The 18,440-nt window shown below is 45.9% G+C and overlaps 1 protein-coding gene across 1 annotated transcript; it reads left to right on the plus strand.

Moving 5' to 3' along the window:
• The first annotated feature begins 1,266 nt into the window (after window positions 1-1,266).
• On the plus strand, window positions 1,267-9,227 carry LOC120945840 (centromere protein P-like). The gene is made up of 2 exons (XM_040360345.1): window positions 1,267-1,387; window positions 8,208-9,227. Exon 2 carries the CDS (start codon window positions 8,282-8,284, stop codon window positions 9,149-9,151), a length of 870 nt encoding a protein of 289 aa, XP_040216279.1. The 5' UTR covers window positions 1,267-1,387; window positions 8,208-8,281; the 3' UTR covers window positions 9,152-9,227.
• Window positions 9,228-18,440: the final 9,213 nt, after the last annotated feature.

Raw genomic sequence — 18,440 nt, forward strand, 5'->3', positions numbered from 1 at the left:
AGAGATGATCGCCGTGCGCCAGATGGGAGGCATAGAGATGACTGGTGACCAGATGGTCACCAGTCATCCCTATGACCGTCGGATGCCCGGGCGCGATGTGATGACGTCACGCCCGGGTCCCCGTAAGTAAACAAAGCGCAATTGCGGCTAGTAAGAATGAGATCTGTGAATTTGTGTCTTATTGACCCCGCATCTCTCCTTAAAGAGGACCTGTCACACACTATTCCTATTACAAGGGATGTTTACATTCCTTGTAATAGGAATAAAAGCGATCGAAAAAAAAAAAAGTAAAAAAAAGTGTAACAAGCAAAAAAAATACGTAAAATAATAAATAAATAAATAAATAAATAAAAAATAAAACGCCCCTGTCCCCGGTAGCTCGCGCTCAGAAGCGAACGCACACGCAAGTCCCGCCCACGTATGTAAACGTCGTTCAAACCACACATGTGACGTGTCGCCGCGTGCGTTAGAGCGTGTGCAACAATTCTAGCACTAGACCTCCTCTGTAATTCTAAACTGGTAACCTGTAAAATTTTTAAAGCATCGCCTATGGAGATTTTTAAGTAACGAAGTTTGGCGCCATTCCATGAGTGTGCGCAATTTTAAAGCGTGACATGTTAGGTATCTATTTACTCATCTTTCATATTTTACAAAAAAATTGGGCTAACTTTACTGTTTTGTTATTTTTTAATTCATGAAACCATTTTTTTTTACAAAAAAAAGGCGTTTGTAAAATGATTGCGCAAATACCGTGCAAGATAAAAAGTTGCAATGACCGCCATTTTATTCCCTAGGGTGTCTGCTAAAAAAACATATATAATATTTGGGGGTTCTGGGTATTTTTCTAGCAAAAGAATGATGATTTGTACATGTAGGAGAGAAGTGCCAGAATAGGTCCGGTATGGAGGTGGGTTTTAAAGCCCGGTATTGAAGTGGTTAAAAGCGCCCGTGTTGCGCTGCCCATTCATTTCAATGGGCAGGGTGTTTTGGGTGCGCTGTATAAGGATGCTGCTTGCAGGACTTTTTTCTCCTTCCCCAGTGTGAAGTAATCATTGAAATGAATAGGAAGCATTTTTCAGGTGATATTTTTAGCACAAAAGCGCCTGAAATGCGCCTCAGTGTGAAAGGGGTCTGACTAACATGAAGAAGTCCCCCCCATTACATGACTGCAGTGCCCGCCCCCCATCCCGTCCTCGGAGTTCAGATCAGGAAGAGAACAGAACTCATCACACTGAGCCACACACCATGTGACCGCCGGGGACATGGACTCCTCCCTCCTCTCCTCCCCGGCCAATCCGAGCTCTGGCCACACTCGTCCCGCCCCCTTCTCTTGGCGCCGTATTTGAATCTGTCTGGGACGGGAGAGCGGCGCTCCGCCTACAGCCGGGTGAGTGGTGTGTACGGGGGAGGGGGAGGGTCTCCTGTAGAGCGGGGTGCTCGGTGTCCGGTGATCCTCTCTCTGTGATGTCCCCGCCCACTCCTCTGTCCTCTTTCTTTCTATATATATTTCTCTCCCCTGCTCTCTAATTAAAGGTACAGTCCACCTTTTCCCACATGTACTATAATACACCCACATTACCCCTCCTGCCCATCCTGGTGTCCCTGTCATTTTTTTGGGGGGTGAGCAATCGTGTGACCAGACGCCCCAGATGACCACTGTCATTGGTTGTCACGGTGGTCACATGATGAGTCCCCCCTAGTGATTGTATATGGAGCGCTGTCTCTGACATGGAGTCTTCCTTTTAGGAGAATCCATTTGCCCAGAAATGCAATGTTCACACTTCACAGCAAAAAACTTTTTTTTTTTAACCACTTCATTACTGGGCACTTAACCACTTAAGACCCGGACCAAATGCAGCTAAAGGACCTTGCCCCTTTTTGCGATTCAGGACTGCGTCGCTTTAACCACTTAAGCCCCGGGCCTTTAGGCAGCTAAATGCCCAGGCCAGGTTTTGCGATTCGGCACTGCGTCGCTTTAACAGACAATTGCGCGGTCGTGCGACGTGGCTCCCAAACAAAATTGGCGTCCTTTTTTCCCCACAAATAGAGCTTTCTTTTGGTGGTATTTGATCACCTCTGAGGTTTTTATTAAAATAGAGCGACAATTTTGAAAAAAATTCAATATTTTTTACTTTTTGCTGTAATAAATATCCCCCAAAAATATATCAACATTTTTTTTTTCCTCAGTTTAGGCCGATACGTATTCTTTTACATATTTTTGTTAAAAAAAACTCACAATAAGCGTATAAAATAGGGTATGAATTTATGATTTATTTTTTACTAGTAATGGCGGCGATCTGCAATTTTTTTTTGTATTTTTTTTTTTTTTGTCAGGCCTGCAATATTGCGGCGGACATATCGGACACTTTTGACACTATTTTGGGACCATTCACAATTATACAGCGATCAGTGCTATAAAAATGCATTGATTACTGTATAAATGTGACTGGCAGGGAAGGGGTTAACACTAGGGGGTAGGGAAGGGGTTAAATGTATTCCCTGGGTGTGATTCTTACTGTGGGGGGAGGTGACCGATGCTGTGTCCCTATGTACAAGGGACACAGATCGGTCTCCTCTCTCCCTGACAGGACGTGGAGCTCTGTGTTTACACCCCATCATTACACACAGAGATCCACGTCCCTGCTCTGTCACTGCCGATCGCGGGTACCTGGCGGACATCAAGGCCGCCAGGCACGCGCATCGGCATCCCAGCGATGCGCCGGGGCACAGTTTTCCCCCGCTGCGCGTCCCCAGCGGCACGTGCGGGGAATGCAAATAAAAGGAAGTTGAGAGCCGCGCTGTGGACGTCTTTCGTCTACTGTGCGGGTCTCAAGTGGTTAAAGCGGGGGTTCACCCTTAGAGGGCACTTTTCCCCCTTAGATTCCTGCTCGTTTTTACTAGGGGAATCGGCTATTTATTTTAAAATATGTGCAGTACTTACCCGTTTACGAGATGCATCCTCTCCGTCGCTTCCGGGTATGGGCTTCGGGAATGGGCGTTCCTTCTTGATTGACAGGTTTCCGAGAGGCTTCCGACGGTCGCATCCATCGCGTCACGATTTTCCGAAAGAAGCCGAACGTCGGTGCGCAGGCGCAGTATAGAGCCGCACCGACGTTCGGCTTCTTTCGGCTACGAGTGACGCGATGGATGCGACCGTCGGAAGCCTTTCGGAAGACTGTCAATCAAGAAGGAACGCCCGCTCCCGAAGACCCATACCCGGAAGCGACGGAAGAAGATGCAGCTCGAAAACGGGTAAGTACTGCTTATATTTTAATACAAATAGCCGATTCCCCTAGACCGAACGAGCAGGAAGCTAAGGGGAGAATTTTTTTTTTTTTACAAATGGGTGAACTCCCGCTTTAAGTACGCTCAAATGACATTGACAAATCTCTGCAAATTAACCACTTCAGCCCCGAAAGGTTCCCCCCCCCCCTTCATGACCAGAATGCACTATTTATTTACATGTTAGAAAATACAAGAACTTGTGTGAGGAACAATGCCTCATGGGACATGTAGTTCTGGGCAGGAGAAGGAAGTGAGAGATTCTAAAAGCAGATTTTTTTTTTTTACCTTTGTGGCTTGCTATGGGGACACACTGAAGGCAGGAGGAGCCAGAAGCACCCTTGGTGGGCCCCAGAAGAGGAGGATTGGACTGCATGAAGGGGTGGAGCAAACGAGCAACAATAGCAGACAAAGGAATATATATACCCCCCCCCCCCCCCCAAAAAAAAAAAGCTAGCAATACACACAAAACTGAGCATGTGCAGAGTGCATCCTAGGGCTCTGTTCTATCAGTAGATAGATTGGGGACAGTAAAAGAAGGAGAGAATCAGAGAAGACAGGGTCAAACAGCCTTTTTACACAATGCACCCGATTAACCACTTAAGGACCGCCTCCTGCACATATACGTCGGTAGAATGGCACGGCTGGGCACATGCACGTACAGGTACATGCTGTGCTATTGTCCAGCCGTGGGTCGCAGGCGCGCGACCCGGTCCGAAGCTCCGCGGACCCGATCGCCGCTGGAGTCCCGCGATCGGTCCCCGGAGCTGAAGAACGGGGAGAGCTGTATGTAAACACAGCTTCCCCCTTCTTCACTGTGGCGGCTGCATCAATCCTGTGATCCCTTTTAATAGGGATTCACAATCGATGACGTCACACCTACAGCCAAACCCCCCTACAGTTGTAAACACACATGAGGTCACACATAACCCCATCAGCGCCCCCTGTGGTTAACTCCCAAACTGCAACTGTCATTTTCACAGTAAACAATGCATTTTAAATGCATTTTTTGCTGTGAAAATGACAATGGTTCCAAAAATTGTCCGAAGTGTCCGCCATAATGTCGCATTTACGAAAAAAATCGCTGATCTTCGCCATTAGTAGTAAAAAAAAAAAAAAAATTATAAAAATGCAATAAAACTATCCCCTATTTTGTAAACGCTATAAATTTTGCGCAAACCAACCGATAAATGCTTATTGCGATTTTTTTTTTACCAAAAATAGGTAGAAGAATACGTATCGGCCTAAATTGAGGAAAAAAAATGTTTTTTTATATATTTTTGGGGGACATTTATTACAGCAAAAAGTAAAAAATATTGCATTTTTTTCAAAATTGTCGCTCTATTTTTGTTTATAGCGCAAAAACCGCATAGGTGATCAAATACCACCAAAAGAAATCTCTATTTGTGTGAACAAAAAGAACGCCAATTTTGTTTGGGAGCCACGTCGCACGACCGCGCAATTGTCTGTTAAAGCGACGCAGTGCCGAATCGCAAAAAGGGACCCGGTCATTGACCAGCAATCCGGTCCGGGGCTGAAGTGGTTAAAGCAGTAAAATGCAAGGACAGTTAAAATACCCTCAAGGGCTCTCTTTTGGAAAGAAGACAGTCCAAGGTATTTAGTAGGGGCCACGTCGCACGACCGCGCAATTGTCTGTTAAAGCGACGCAGTGCCGAATCGCAAAACCTGGCCGGGTCCTTTAGCTGTATTTTGGTCCGGGTCTTAAAGCGGGAGTTCACGATAAATTATGTTTTTTGCTCTTTTAACCTTAGATGGATGCTCATTTAGTCTAGGGGAATCGGCTAGTTGTTTTAAAATCCGAGCATTACTTACCGTTGTAGAGGGCGATCTTCTCTGCCACTTCCGGGTATGGGTCTTCGGGACTGGGTGTTCCTTCTTGATTGACAGTCTTCCGAAAGGCTTCCGACGGTCGCATACATCGCGTCACGAGTAGCTGAAAGAAGCCGAAAGTCGGTGCGGCTCTATACTGCGTCTGCGCACCGACGTTCGGCTACTTTCGGAAAATCTTGACGCGATGGATGCGACCGTCGGAAGACTGTCAATCAAGAAGGAACGCCCAGTCCCGAAGACCCATACCCGGAAGCGACGGAGAAGATCGCCCTCTACAACGGTAAGTAATGCTCAGATTTTAAAACAACTAGCCGATTCCCCTAGACTAAATGAGCATCCATCTAAAGATAAAAACAGGATTTTACCGGTGAACCTCCGCTTTAAGTGGTTAACCCCTTAGGTTCCACAGTGAGTATAACAAGCATGTTTTACTGCATATACAGACTTTTTTTTACTGAATGAATGAATGAAAAACTTATAAAGCGCGGCGCATGCGAACTGAATCGCTTCTGGGCGCTAGTTGTTCGTGTCTCATGACATCAAAAGAGCAGAGTTTTGATTCGTCTTCTGAAAGTCAGGTGGTTTTCCTCCAACCGAATGCTGGTTGGTAAAGCGTTCCATAGTCTAGGACCCTGAAAAGCAAACCTTCTTTCTCCTTTGGACTTGTATTTGGTTTTTGGTACCCTGACCAGATTTTGGTCGGTGGATCGCAGAACGCGATTCGAATTGTGAGGTTCTATCTTGTCGCAAAGATATTGCGGAGCCTTCCCATGGATGCACTTATGTGTCAGGCAGAGTGCTTTAAATGCAATTCTGTCTTTTACTGGCAGCCAGTGAAGGGTTCTCAACGAAGGTGAGATTGATTCCCATTTTTTTTTCCCAGTCACAAGTCTGGCGGCCGTATTTTGTACGACTTGCAGACGAGAGATTTGGTACTTTGGGAGTCCGAGGTAAAGGGCATTTGCATAGTCCAGTCTGGAATTCACGATTGTTCCCACCACGACTGCTACGTCTTCTTTGGGGATAAATGGAATAAGTCTGCGTAGTAGGCGCAACAGATGGTGCGCTCCGCTGACTACTGACCCTATTTGTGCGTCCATTGTCATGAAGGTGTCGAAGATGACCCCGAGACTTTTGACTTTGGAGCTAGGGGTGATGATTTGGCCCAGAATGGGCGGGGGTGTCCAGGTTGTTGCCAGTTGACTCTTTCGGCTGGCGTGAAACATAAGGAGTTCTGTTTTTGAACTGTTGAGTTTAAGATAACTCTTAGTCATCCAGTTTTCTATCAAAGAGAGACATTTCTCTAAACTGAGATGATGATCCTTTTTGTTGCAGATGCGAAAATACAGTTGCGTATCGTCTGCATAAGAGTGATAGAGTAGTTCTTGGCTACTGATAATATCAAAGAGAGGGCGAAGATAGATGTTGAAAAGCACCGGTGACAGGGGGGATCCTTGGGGGACTCCACATGACACCGTGCGCTTTTCCGACGTGAAACAACCCAATTTAACTGTTTGTGATCGGTTTTCAAGAAAGGAAGAAAACCATGGTAAATCACCTTCTGCGACTTCTGCTACCTTGGCTAGTCGCATCAGTAACAGTTTGTGGTCTACCGTGTCAAAGGCTGCGCTTAGGTCCAGCAGAATCAGGAGACAAGATTCTCCTTCGTCTGCGGCCTCGAGGGCATCGTCCCATATTTTGAGTAAGGCCGTTTCTGTCCCGTGTCCGGGACGGAAGCCAGATTGTAATGGATCCAGTAGATTGTGGGTATCTAGATGCTGTTGCAGCTGTTGTACCACTACTTTCTCCATTATCTTGGAGAGAACATTTAGGCCTGTTATGGGACGGCGGTGAGTTGGGTCCTTGGGATCCAGGTTAGGTTTTTTCAAGATGGGCTGGATTGTGCCCTCTTTCAACAGGGATGGCACTGTGCCTTCCTTAAATGACTGGTTTATAAGCTGTGTGATGGGTGGTGCCAGGATGTCGGCACATTCCTTCAGCAGTTTGGTGGGGATGATATCATTGGGCGATGTGCTGTTCCGCAAAGCACCAATGATATTTTTTGTGGTATCGATGGAGATCGGTTCCAGAGTGAACTTTGTTGATTGTAGAGCGTTTCTGTGGGTGTTTTGTGGTTGATTGACGGTGGGGTTGAGGGGGGTATTGTTTTGCATGATGCTTTCCCGGATTCTTTCAATTTTGTTGATGAAGAAATCCGATAGTTCATTGCAGAACTCTTGGGTGTCTGAGTTGGGGACTTCAAGACATCCTGGGTTCATGGTCTGGGTGACCATCTTGAAGAGTTCGCGGGGGCGGTTTAGGGCGCTGTTAATCGCCATAGAAAAATGATGTTTCTTGGCTTTGAAGATTTCTTTATGATATCGTGTTGTTATTGCCTTGTAGATGATGAGGTTATCCTCTGCAGGACTTCTTTTCCAGGCGGCTTCCGCCCTTCTGCGCTCTTGCTTCAGAAGCGACAGCTGGTTGTTGAACCAGCCGGACTTTCTTTTTCGGATGCAGGCTTTGCGTTTCGGTGCTACTAAATCGGCTGACTGTAGCAGGGCTGCGTTTATGGCATCCAGTGTATCTGCGGCTGTTTGATGTGGATGGATTGTTTTGATTCTGTTTCCCAAGGTAGATTTGAAGAGTTCCGAATGGAGCTTCTTCTGAGATCTAGCCCAGTGTATTGTCACCGGCTTGGGTGCTTTTATCACTGGGGGAATTTTGGAGATTATGAAATTAATTGCATGGTGGTCTGTCCATGGCAATGGTTCATTTTCTAAAATGCTTATTTTCAGATTTTGTCTGAAAATTAGGTCGAGTGTGTGACCTGAAGCATGTGTTGGCCCGCATATAAGTTGCTGTAGCCCTAATCCCTCCAGGTGATCAATGCAGGCGTCCGCAATGGGATCCTGTGCGGAGTTGGCCCACAGATGGCCCACTGTTGTGGGTTTAGTAAAACGTTAAGGTTGTCAGTAAAAAAACGTATTTCGTCAGTAAAAATAGCTGTGGGTTGTCAGATTTGTAATGTGTCATTATCACTAATGTTCAACTGCTTTACTGTTTCTTTCCAGGTACTGTGAAGCAATCGGCTAACATAATAGCGGTGCACAACGTCTGCTGGGGAGTTAGCATTGCCTCGGTAAGGATGTCCAAAGTCATGGAGCGTTGTGAAGACGCCATTTCTTCTCTGATGCAGGAGATTGCGGCACTTAAAGAGGAATACAAGGAAAATAAGAAAAACATTGCTGCCTTATCCACAGCTAGTGACAGGAATTCTTTTGGGACATTTCAGGAAGACAACAGAGAAAGTATTGCGACAGTTACGAAGAATGTAAATACACAGCTTGCCCACAGGGAAATGGAAATTAATTTTTTTATAAAAACCACTGGGATCGAGATTTTACAGTACTTCAAGATAACGGAGAAAAAAAATGAAAATGTTTTTGGTAGCCATAAGTTGGTGGGCCGGTGCCAGTTTCTACCATTTGAGATGACCTTTAAAACAACCGAGCTTCAGAGTGAGGAACGATGGTCGTGTGACGTCACCCAAGTCAATATCCGCATGGATTGTAAGGGCGATCCAGATTTGATCAAGCTGGTGGAAAGAACGGAGGCGACTCTGAATCTCCAGGGCTTCTTCCGGACACTCTCAAGGTTTGCAGAATGGTGTGAATTCCGCACAAAAACTTTTTCCCATTTCAAGGAACGTTACTCTGCTGCTGTTGGACTTCCATATGGGCCCTCTGCAGATTATATGGTACTGGTGAACCCGAAACTTCCCAAGTGTGAGATGTTTCTTGTTTGGAAAATCACCATAAATGACAGGGGAGCAGTCATACCCATTTTGGATTTACTACCCAAATTGCCAGAAGAAGCAATTGCTGTTGATAAAACTGCAGTCCTGGAGGATGTTGCACCAGCTTTCAAGAGTCTGCTTCAGATATTTGGGATCCAAGGTTCCATAGAGACCATCATTCATTCCTTCTGCTTGAACAAAGTCAATGTGGGCCCATAGTGTTCTTGCCTTAAAGTGGATGTAAACCCAAATTTTTTTTGTCACAATGTAGAGTATAAGATTTCCTATCATCTGTGCCCAGTTTTGCCACACAGAGTTAATCCAGCGCTGAGCAATCCTCTTTTTATTGTTCAGTGAAATAAAACAGACTTCCAGATAAAGACCAAAGTCCTTGCTTGAGTGACAGGTTATGTACATATCTCGTGCACTAGCTTGCAGACAAGCACAGCTTCTTGTCTATGTATATTCTGATGGCTGTTTACACTGAACTGTGGATCACCCCATATTTTGAAAACATTTAATCAAAACACAGGAAAGACAGCCAATCCTGGGAGAGCTGGACGGAGGAGGAGAGGGGAGGGGGGTGTGAATTGGGCACTTTACAGAAGCTGTGCATGTCTGCAAGCTAGTGTACGACATATGTAAATAACCTGTCACTCAAGCAAGGACTTTGGTCTTTATCTGGAAGTCTGTTTTATTTCACTGAACAATAAAAAGAGGATTGCTCAGCGCTGGATTAACTCTGTGTGGCAAGACTGGGCACAGATGATAGGAAATCTTATTCTCTACATTGTGACATCAACAACAATTTTTTTGGGGGGTTTACATCCACTTTAAAGAGGTTGTAAGGGTTTGTTTTTTATTTTCTAAATAAGTTCCTTCAAGCTAATTCATTGTTGGTTCACTTACCTTTTCCTTCGATTTCCCTTCTAAATGTTTTTTCTCACTTCCTGTTCCTCCTCCTGTTTTTTTATTTTCTAAATAGGTTCCTTTAAGCTAGTGCATTGTTGGTTCACTTACCTTTTCCTTCCATTTCCCATCTAAAGGTTTTTCTTCTTTGCCCCCTCCCTTAGAACTACATCCCTGCATCTCCCCGAAGGGATGTGGTCCCAAGGGAGGGGGCAAGCACGCTGACTAACCCCCAGCCAGAACGGCTTGGATGATGGGGGCAAGCTTACCGAGGAGGAACAGGAAGTGAGAAATTCAGACAAAGAAGAAAAACCTTTAGATGGGAAATGGAAGGAAAAGGTAAGTGAACCAACAATGCACTAGCTCAGGGGTCTCCAAACTGCGGCCCGAGGGCCAGATGTGGCCCTTTGCTAGCCTTTATCCGGCCCTTGGGGCACAATTTCTCCCATTGACATGAGGCACTATTCCTCCCATTGACACCAACAATGGGGCACTATATTATCCACTGATACCAATGATGGGATACTATTCCTCTTACTAATAGGGGGGATACTCCTCTTCCTATTGACCACCAACCCTGAGGCCATATATGTTCTAACTGATGCCGGTCCCGTGACTTTTTCTTCCCTTGCTGGCCCCAATCCGGCCCCCCTAAAGTCTGAAGGGCAATAAAGTGGCCCTTTGTTTGAAAAGTTTGGAGACCCCTGCACTAGCTTAAAGGAACCTATTTAGAAAATAAAAAAACAAACCTTTACAACCCCTTTAACTGTTTCTTTATTGTTATATGTTCTAAAAAATAAACTTTGTAGCTGGGTATCATTTATGAAGCTTATGGATGTGTCATGCTTTATGTACAATATGTATAGCATGTTCTACAACAAATTTTGAAAAACTGAAAATTAAAGTTATCTAAAGTCAAAAAATTTTTTGGATAGAGTATAAAATAGTCGAACTCCTGCCAATTTTTTGTGTATATATATATATATATATATTTAGGGCTCTTTCAGGCTGGGTTCACACTACGGTTTTCCCGTCCGTCAGCCGCATACGATTTATATGAAAAAACGTATGCGGCTGAAAAGGACGGGAACGTATGGCACCGCACATATGTGCGTTTTCCATTAACATTAATGTTAAAGGAAAACGTATGCGGTTGCCATACTGTTTTAAAAACGACCGCAAAACCGTGGTTGAACACGGTTTTGCGTACGTTTAAAAAACGTTTTGCCAGCAAATCATACGCACCCGGATGCATCCGAGTGCATACGATTTGCAATGCATTGTCTATCTCTACGTTTTCCCGTCCGTGGCCGTACGTTTTCAATACTGAAATCGTATGCGGCTGACGGACGGGAAAACCGTAGTGTGAACCCAGCCTCACACGTCAATTCAGTTTTTTAGATCAGTTTTTTTTTCATCAGTTGATCCGTTTTTCCATCAGTTTTTCATCCGTTTTTTATCAGTTTTTTATCAGTTTTCCATCAGTTTTTCCATCCGTTTTTTCATCCGTTTTTTTTTTGGGGGGGGGGGGGCTTTTTACATACAGTGCCTGCCGCCGAGAATGTGTTTTTAGCACGACGGCATCGCGCTGATTCTCGGCGACAGGGTGCCGACATCTCGCACTCGCTGGAATAGTAAAAGCACATTCCAGCAAGCACGTCATAGAAGTGACGGGAGATCCGACTTGGATTCCCGCCAGTTCTACACGTGTGCGGCGTTTGGTATGAATCCTGAGGGGAAAGTCCCCGCCGGATTTTAAATAAAAATCCGGCATGGGTTCCCCCCTCGGGAGCATACCGGGCCCTTAGGTCTGGTATGGGTTGTAAGGAGACCCCCCTCCTACGCCGAAAAAACGGCGTAGGGGTTCCCCCTACAATCCATACCAGACCCGTATCCAAAGCACGCTACCCGGCTGGCCAGGAAAGGAGTGGGGACGAGCGAGCGGCCCCCCCCCTCCTGAGCCGTACCGGGCTGCATGCCCTCAACATGGGGGGGTTGGGTGCTCTGGGGCAGGGGGGCGCACTGCGGCCCCCCCCACCCCAGAGCACCCTGTCCCCATGTTGATGAGGACAGGGCCCCTTCCCGACAACCCTGGCCGCTGGTTGTCGGGGTATGCGGGCGCGAGGCTTATCGGAATCTGGGAGACCCCTTTAATAAGGGGGCCCCCAGATACCGGCCCCCCACCCTAAGTGAATGAGTATGGGGTACATCGTACCCCTACCCATTCACCTGCAAGAAAAGTGGTATAAACACAAATAAAAAAACACAGGGTATTAAAATATTTTATTAGTCTGCTCCGGAGGCCGCCCCCTGTCTTCTTTAGCTCTTTTCACCAGGGGGGGGGCTTCTTTGACATCTTCGGGTGGGGACCGCTCTTCTTCGCCGCCGGGGGGGGTCGCTTTTATAAAAGCACAACCCCCCCCCCCCCCCGCGGGTTTCCTCCGACGTCTTCGGCGGGGGGTGGTGTGCTTCTTCCGCTATCCGGGGGTCTTCTCCGCTCTCCGGGGGTCTTCTTCTATGTTTGCCGCTCTCCGCTGTTGACTCGGCGCACCCCGGTTCTTCCTCCCGCTGTCCGGTGCCTTCTCCTTCAGCGCTGAACGTCTTCTTCTTCCGTGCTGTGACGTCGTCTTCTTCTTCTTCTCTTCTCCCGATGTTGACACGTCGCCTCTTCTCGCTGCAATGACGGGTGCGCGGCTTGCATCTGACTTATATAGGCCTCACAGTCCCATCATGCTCCGGTACCTACCCACGTGGGTAGGTATCACATGGGTAGGTACCGGAGCACACGGCGTTAGCGGATCGGATGGTAAACGGATCATCCGTTTTTCGTCCGTTCCGTTTTTTTGACGGAAGAAAAATAGGGTTTTCTTCCGTCCAAAAAAACAGAACTTAACGCAGATGGATGCTAACGGACGTTAACCCATAGGGAAGCATTGCAGTCCGTTAACGGACGTCCAAAAAACGGACGAACGGAACGGACGTGTGAAAGAGCCCTTATTTATTTATTTATTTTAATTTGTTGGGTATTGGGGAAATTTCTTGTAATTTCTTGTCTTAGAGACAAAACAGGTAGTGAGAGGTTTTCTCTCCAAAGTGAGGGAAATCCTCTCTTAGACAGCTGTTAAGGGAACAAGCAGCCCATTGGAAGGGCGTAACATGGTTTATGGTCTGAATCCCCACCCCCCAAGGGGTGATTTTAGCACCTGCGCAGCCCTAACATCCATTCACAAGGATCTGGCATCGAAAAGACCACAAGTCCCATCTGCCATTACGGTCGAGGGACTCGTAGATCATTTGTTTACTTCCTCCAGCTCCATAACAGAAAGTCAGAACTACTATACGGATCTAGGGCAGGGGTGTCAAACCCAATTTCATTGTGGGCTGCATCAGCATTATGATGGTCCTCAAAAGGGCCGGTTGTATCTGTAATATTAGATGTCCAGCGCATCTCCTCCCCTTACATTAGATGTCAAGAGCCACCCCACCATCAGAAGATGAGTCTCCCACTCTCCCTTACATCACAGTGCACCCCCTTTCCTTATGCTGCTGCTGGGAAGAAGCTGGATGCATTGCTTGAAAGTAGGGGGCTGGAGCTCTCCTGCAGCTGCAGGAGAGGTGCGAGGGCCACATGAAATGGCCTGGAGGGCTGGATTCGGCCTGCGGTCCTTGTGTTTGACACCTGTGATCTAGGGCAAGGATGTACACAATGCATGAGCCACTGTATTACATACCGTATTTATCAGGGTATTGCGCTCTCCGGCGTATAGCGCGCACCCCTAAAGTGGACCCGCATTCCTGTGGAAAAAATATTTTTGTACTTACAATTTTGGTGTCTTTTACGCGTCGGGTGCGGCGTCCGACTATACACGAGTGTACTGCGCTCGGTATATGCCGGCGCAGTATTCAAACTCGGCGCGGGAAAGCGAGGATTGGCGTATATCGCGCACCCACGATTTTGCCCTGATTTTCAGGGCAAAAAAAGTGCGCGGTATACGCCGATAAATACGGTACATGATGTAGTAATTGTAATTGCTGAGAGGAGCTGAGACAGCCATCGTGGGACCCCAGAACCGGAGGATCGGGGACACTCTGTGCAAAACAAACTGCACAGTGGAGGTAAGTATAACATGTTTGTTATTTTAAATTTATTTCAAAACTTTACAACCCCTTTAATGCAAAAATGTAATAAATGCACAATTTTTATTTTATTGAGTCGTTTATTATAATTTTTCACAAGGTGGAGCACACCATTAATCAATCCCTTGTGAGCGCTTTTGGCACAATGGCACAAAAATTATATGGAGTTTTTTTTTTTTTTTTTTTTTAACAGTGATAGCGTGCTCAGAAAAGCATATCGACCTATGTGGTCATATGACAGTGTTCTCTCTGAGAGATCATAAAACACATTTTATCTTTTAATTCCTCTACTACAGAAGAATAAAAGTGCAGAAAGTGTAACACTCCTTATGTCAAGAGCACTCCTACAAGTTGTTAGTTGGAGCCGAGCCAAGCGATGGGCATCTGGTGCGGTTCCTGTGCGCTGGAATGCTCTTAGAAGTTACTTTCACTATTCTCAGCCTGACATCAAGGTTGCTTTGCTTGGAATTCTTTGACAAGCTATAAGCATTTTACATTCCAATGGCACAAAACAGGTCCATTTTGCATGCACTTGTTGAACAAAGAGCATGATTAATTGGCTTGCGCCTTGAATAATATAATTAGATTATATGATTCAAAATTCTCATCTACTGTATCTATTATTATTATTAAAGTGTAACTCCTCTTTTGTTGGGGGGGAAAAAAAACATTCCCCTCTGGGTGGTCTATGTACATTGCAAGGATTTTAACAAACTTTGTTGCAAATTTCTGCTTTTTTTTTTTATTCTAAAGAAATCTCTGTTTGTTCCCGTGTGCTAAGTGAGTCTAATGGGAGTGGTTTCATATTTATCAACCAGCTGCTGCACCTGCAGGGCTCTAATGAGGAAAATTGCTGGGTCTGTATCCCTTTTTTTTTTTTTTTTTTCTCGAAAAAGGATGTTTATTGAACATTATGGTAAAAAATACATGGTTACATACTTTTTTTGACAAATTTGTCTCACATCATCCTCATGTAACAGCACACAAAGAAGTAGAAACAATACCAAGCATTTAACATGGCCCACTCTCCTCAAACTAAACCAAGAAATACCACAGTAGTGCGGGTAATTTTTAACATCGGACCCTCACACTCCCCGACACACGCCAGTTTAAACAATGCACCCATCCCTTGGCCCTCTCATCCTCCCACCTGCGTGGGGTGTCATTTGTTCTGTTCTCGCATCATTGACGCGAGCTTCTTATATGAGCAGTCTGTCCAGTACCAGCTCTAATGGGGCCAAGCCCGGGGTATTTAACCAAGGGGCCCATAACGACTCAAACCGTCCCGGTCTCTTCCTATGCTGATATATATATTTCTCTGCCCGGAGGGTGAATTGCATCTGAGCTATCCATTCCCCTAGCCTAGGGGGTTCCACATCTTTCCAATGGGTAAGAATTAGTTTGCGGGCCTGGAAGAGGGCCCTCCCAATGACTGTCTTCGGGTTATCCTCAAGTGGCAGTTCATCTATGATCCCCAAAATGCAAACCTTGGGGGCCTGTGGTACCTGGATCATAAACACATCATTCAGAGTTTTGAGGACCCCTGCCCAGTATAGGTGCAGCTTGGGGCACCGCCACAGCAGATGAATGAGGTCCCCACGGTCCCTGGCGCATCTAGGACATGCGTTGTCATCTACCAAACCCATCCTATGCAGTCTGGCTGGTGTAAAATGGACCCGCAGGATAATATAAAGTTGTGATAGACGTTGTGCCACATTAAGCGAGGAGCCCTTAATAGCCAGCAATGCCTCTTCCCACTGTTCCTCCTCAAAAGTGCCCACGTCATCCTCCCATGAGGTCACCACCCTGGAGGGAAAGCCTGGCAGAAATGCTGATAGAAGCCTAGCGTAAGCCTCTGAGATAAAACCCCTAGAACCAGCTATCCCAGTCATAAAGTGGAAAATTGGTGCTGGGGACAGAATCCAAGGGTTGTTCCCTGCCTGGGCCCTGATGGCATGTCTCAGTTGCAGATAAAAAAAGTGCATTGTCTGAGGTAGTTTAAACTTCTCCCGGAGCTCCGCAAATGGGAGCAGACGGCCCCCGGAGAATATATGGACCAGATGTGTGACCCCATACCGTCTGTATCCCTTTTTAGACGTTATTTCCTATTGGGAGTATCTCACCAAAAACATTATTTTTTGTTGTTGCAGGGGATGATATCTGACTTGTATCTTGCATAAAATAGCATTGTGTACAATGACCGGCACTGAGGACTCAAAGAAGCAAAAAATTAATTGATGATGGCTTTATGTCCTCCTCAAAGGCCAAAAATACATTAAATTTACAGTTTAAAAAAAAAAATACAAAGTAGACTGTTTTTACTGTGCATCATGGAATTATCTTTCAAGCTGGGTCCACACTTATGTGATGCCAGATATCGCATGTGATTCGCACCGCATTTCTGTGCACATGCAATGTCTATGTGATGCGAATTCAGCCATACAGTTTGTATGTCTAAAATTGCATCGTATTCACACTGAAAAGGTTCAGGACCCTTTTTTTGGTCCGCACTGGAATCGGATTGCATGGTTATTCAGACCAGGGCTGTGGCTGTGAATGTTCCGACTCCTCAGTTTTATGTACTTCCGACTCCGACTCCTCTGTATTAATATGCAAATGTATTTTATACATTCCTTGAGGGAAAGAAACGCAACCTACCACATGACTACTGGCTGGGAAGCCAACAGTCTACTGTATTGCACAGTTTAAGCAAAAGACAAACACAATGAAAACAAAGTTTTATTAATCAATCAAGTGGCTGGATAGTAGCAGCAGGCATAAACATCAGGAACAGGATCTTTACCAGTTCAAAAATACAAACCACATTATTTGGTTGTTTTAGAACAAAAACAAAGCTTATCTATAATGCCGACTCCGACTCCAGGTACCCAAAATTTCCTCCGACTCCGACTCCACAGCCCTGATTCAGACCCATGTGATCCAATTCCACAGTTTGCACTGCGTTTTGCAAACCGATTTTGAGGTGTCATTTATATAGACATGAATAAATAAATGATTTTGCGCTAGAGTAAATAAATACAAACGATCCTCTCACCGTGCAATAAGGTGATAGAGTGCTATATAATAAATAACAAGCGGCTATTATAATACACACGCGAAAAAAGATCAAATATATACAAGTGATCTAAAAAATCAATAAATAAAGTGCTGCTGTGCAAATATAGTAACTCTGAATGATGCAAATGAACGGCAACTGAGTGCAAAAAACTGTATAAAAAGTGCTGATAGTGCCACAAAAGTGCACCAATATACACAATAGTGCATGGTTCCATAATCGTATATGCAGAAGATGAATAAAATGTCCCATATATTTGATGAGAGGGTAGGTCCTCCAATGTTTCCAAATTCCTGATGTAAATATTCCCTATTTGTAATATTGAACCATGGTGACTCTCCTCCACCAGTCTCCCAGAACTCTCACCTTACAAATAAGTAATGTAGGCACATCAATGTTATATCTTCCACCATATAGGTGTTAGTATGCCCAGATAGATAATACACTGTGATCCTCGATCGTTCCTCCTATGACTGATCACTGGAATGAGGAAGCAGCAGACAAGGACCCAAACCACCTTGCAGTTGTGGGTCAACTAGGCTTTTATCCACCGGTAGTGGTGCTCCAGATAGGACTCCTCCAATGGTCTCCTCCTTCTGTTGGTGCAGGTGTAGGGGACAGCAACTTCAGGGAGCAGGAAGTTCTTGGAAGATGTCTCCGCTCTCCTCCCGGCACACAAAGTCGGCTCAGGATGTTACTTCACTACACCACTCTATTCAATGACACCAGAACAAGGCCACGCTCACTCAAGGATCCATGCAGACTCATTGGGGTTGATTTACTAAAACTGGTGCACCAGGTATTTGCACCCACTTCCGGCCACACAGTCTTCGGGTAGACTGCGGGCAGGACGTCAGATCCCGCCCCCCCCCCCCCCCCCACCGTTGTGTTCTGGGAAACACTCGGCTCCCAGAACACAGCGGGAACCAGTCAGCACGGCGCAGTGTGACTTGCGCATGCGCCGCAGGGAACCAGGCAGTGAAGCCGGAAGGGGCAGCAGAGTGACGAGCGATTGCTCGTCCTCTGCTGCGGACGGCGCAAGTTTGCTGATATTAAAGGTCAGCAGCTGCAGTATTTTTAGCTGCTGGCTTTTAATATATTTTTTTTCAGGGGACATCCGCTTTAATTTGGACCTATTAATATGGCACCTTCCGTATATGCATGTCATTTCCTGGTAACCTGCTGGAGTACCCACGGTAGGGTAGGGCCTTGCCTGTTGTGAGCAGCCTAACCTAAGCTAGTGGGCTCTTCAAATGTCTCTTGCCCTCTCACTACCTTGTTTAACCACTTCAATACCAGGCACTTTTGCCCCTTCCTGGACAATTTTCCGGCGGCACTGACAGGCGGGTGTGACGGGCACTGGCAGGCGGCACTGATAGGTGGTAC

The sequence above is a fragment of the Rana temporaria genome, chromosome 7, assembly GCF_905171775.1.
Source record: "Rana temporaria chromosome 7, aRanTem1.1, whole genome shotgun sequence".
Taxonomy (NCBI): domain Eukaryota; kingdom Metazoa; phylum Chordata; class Amphibia; order Anura; family Ranidae; genus Rana; species Rana temporaria.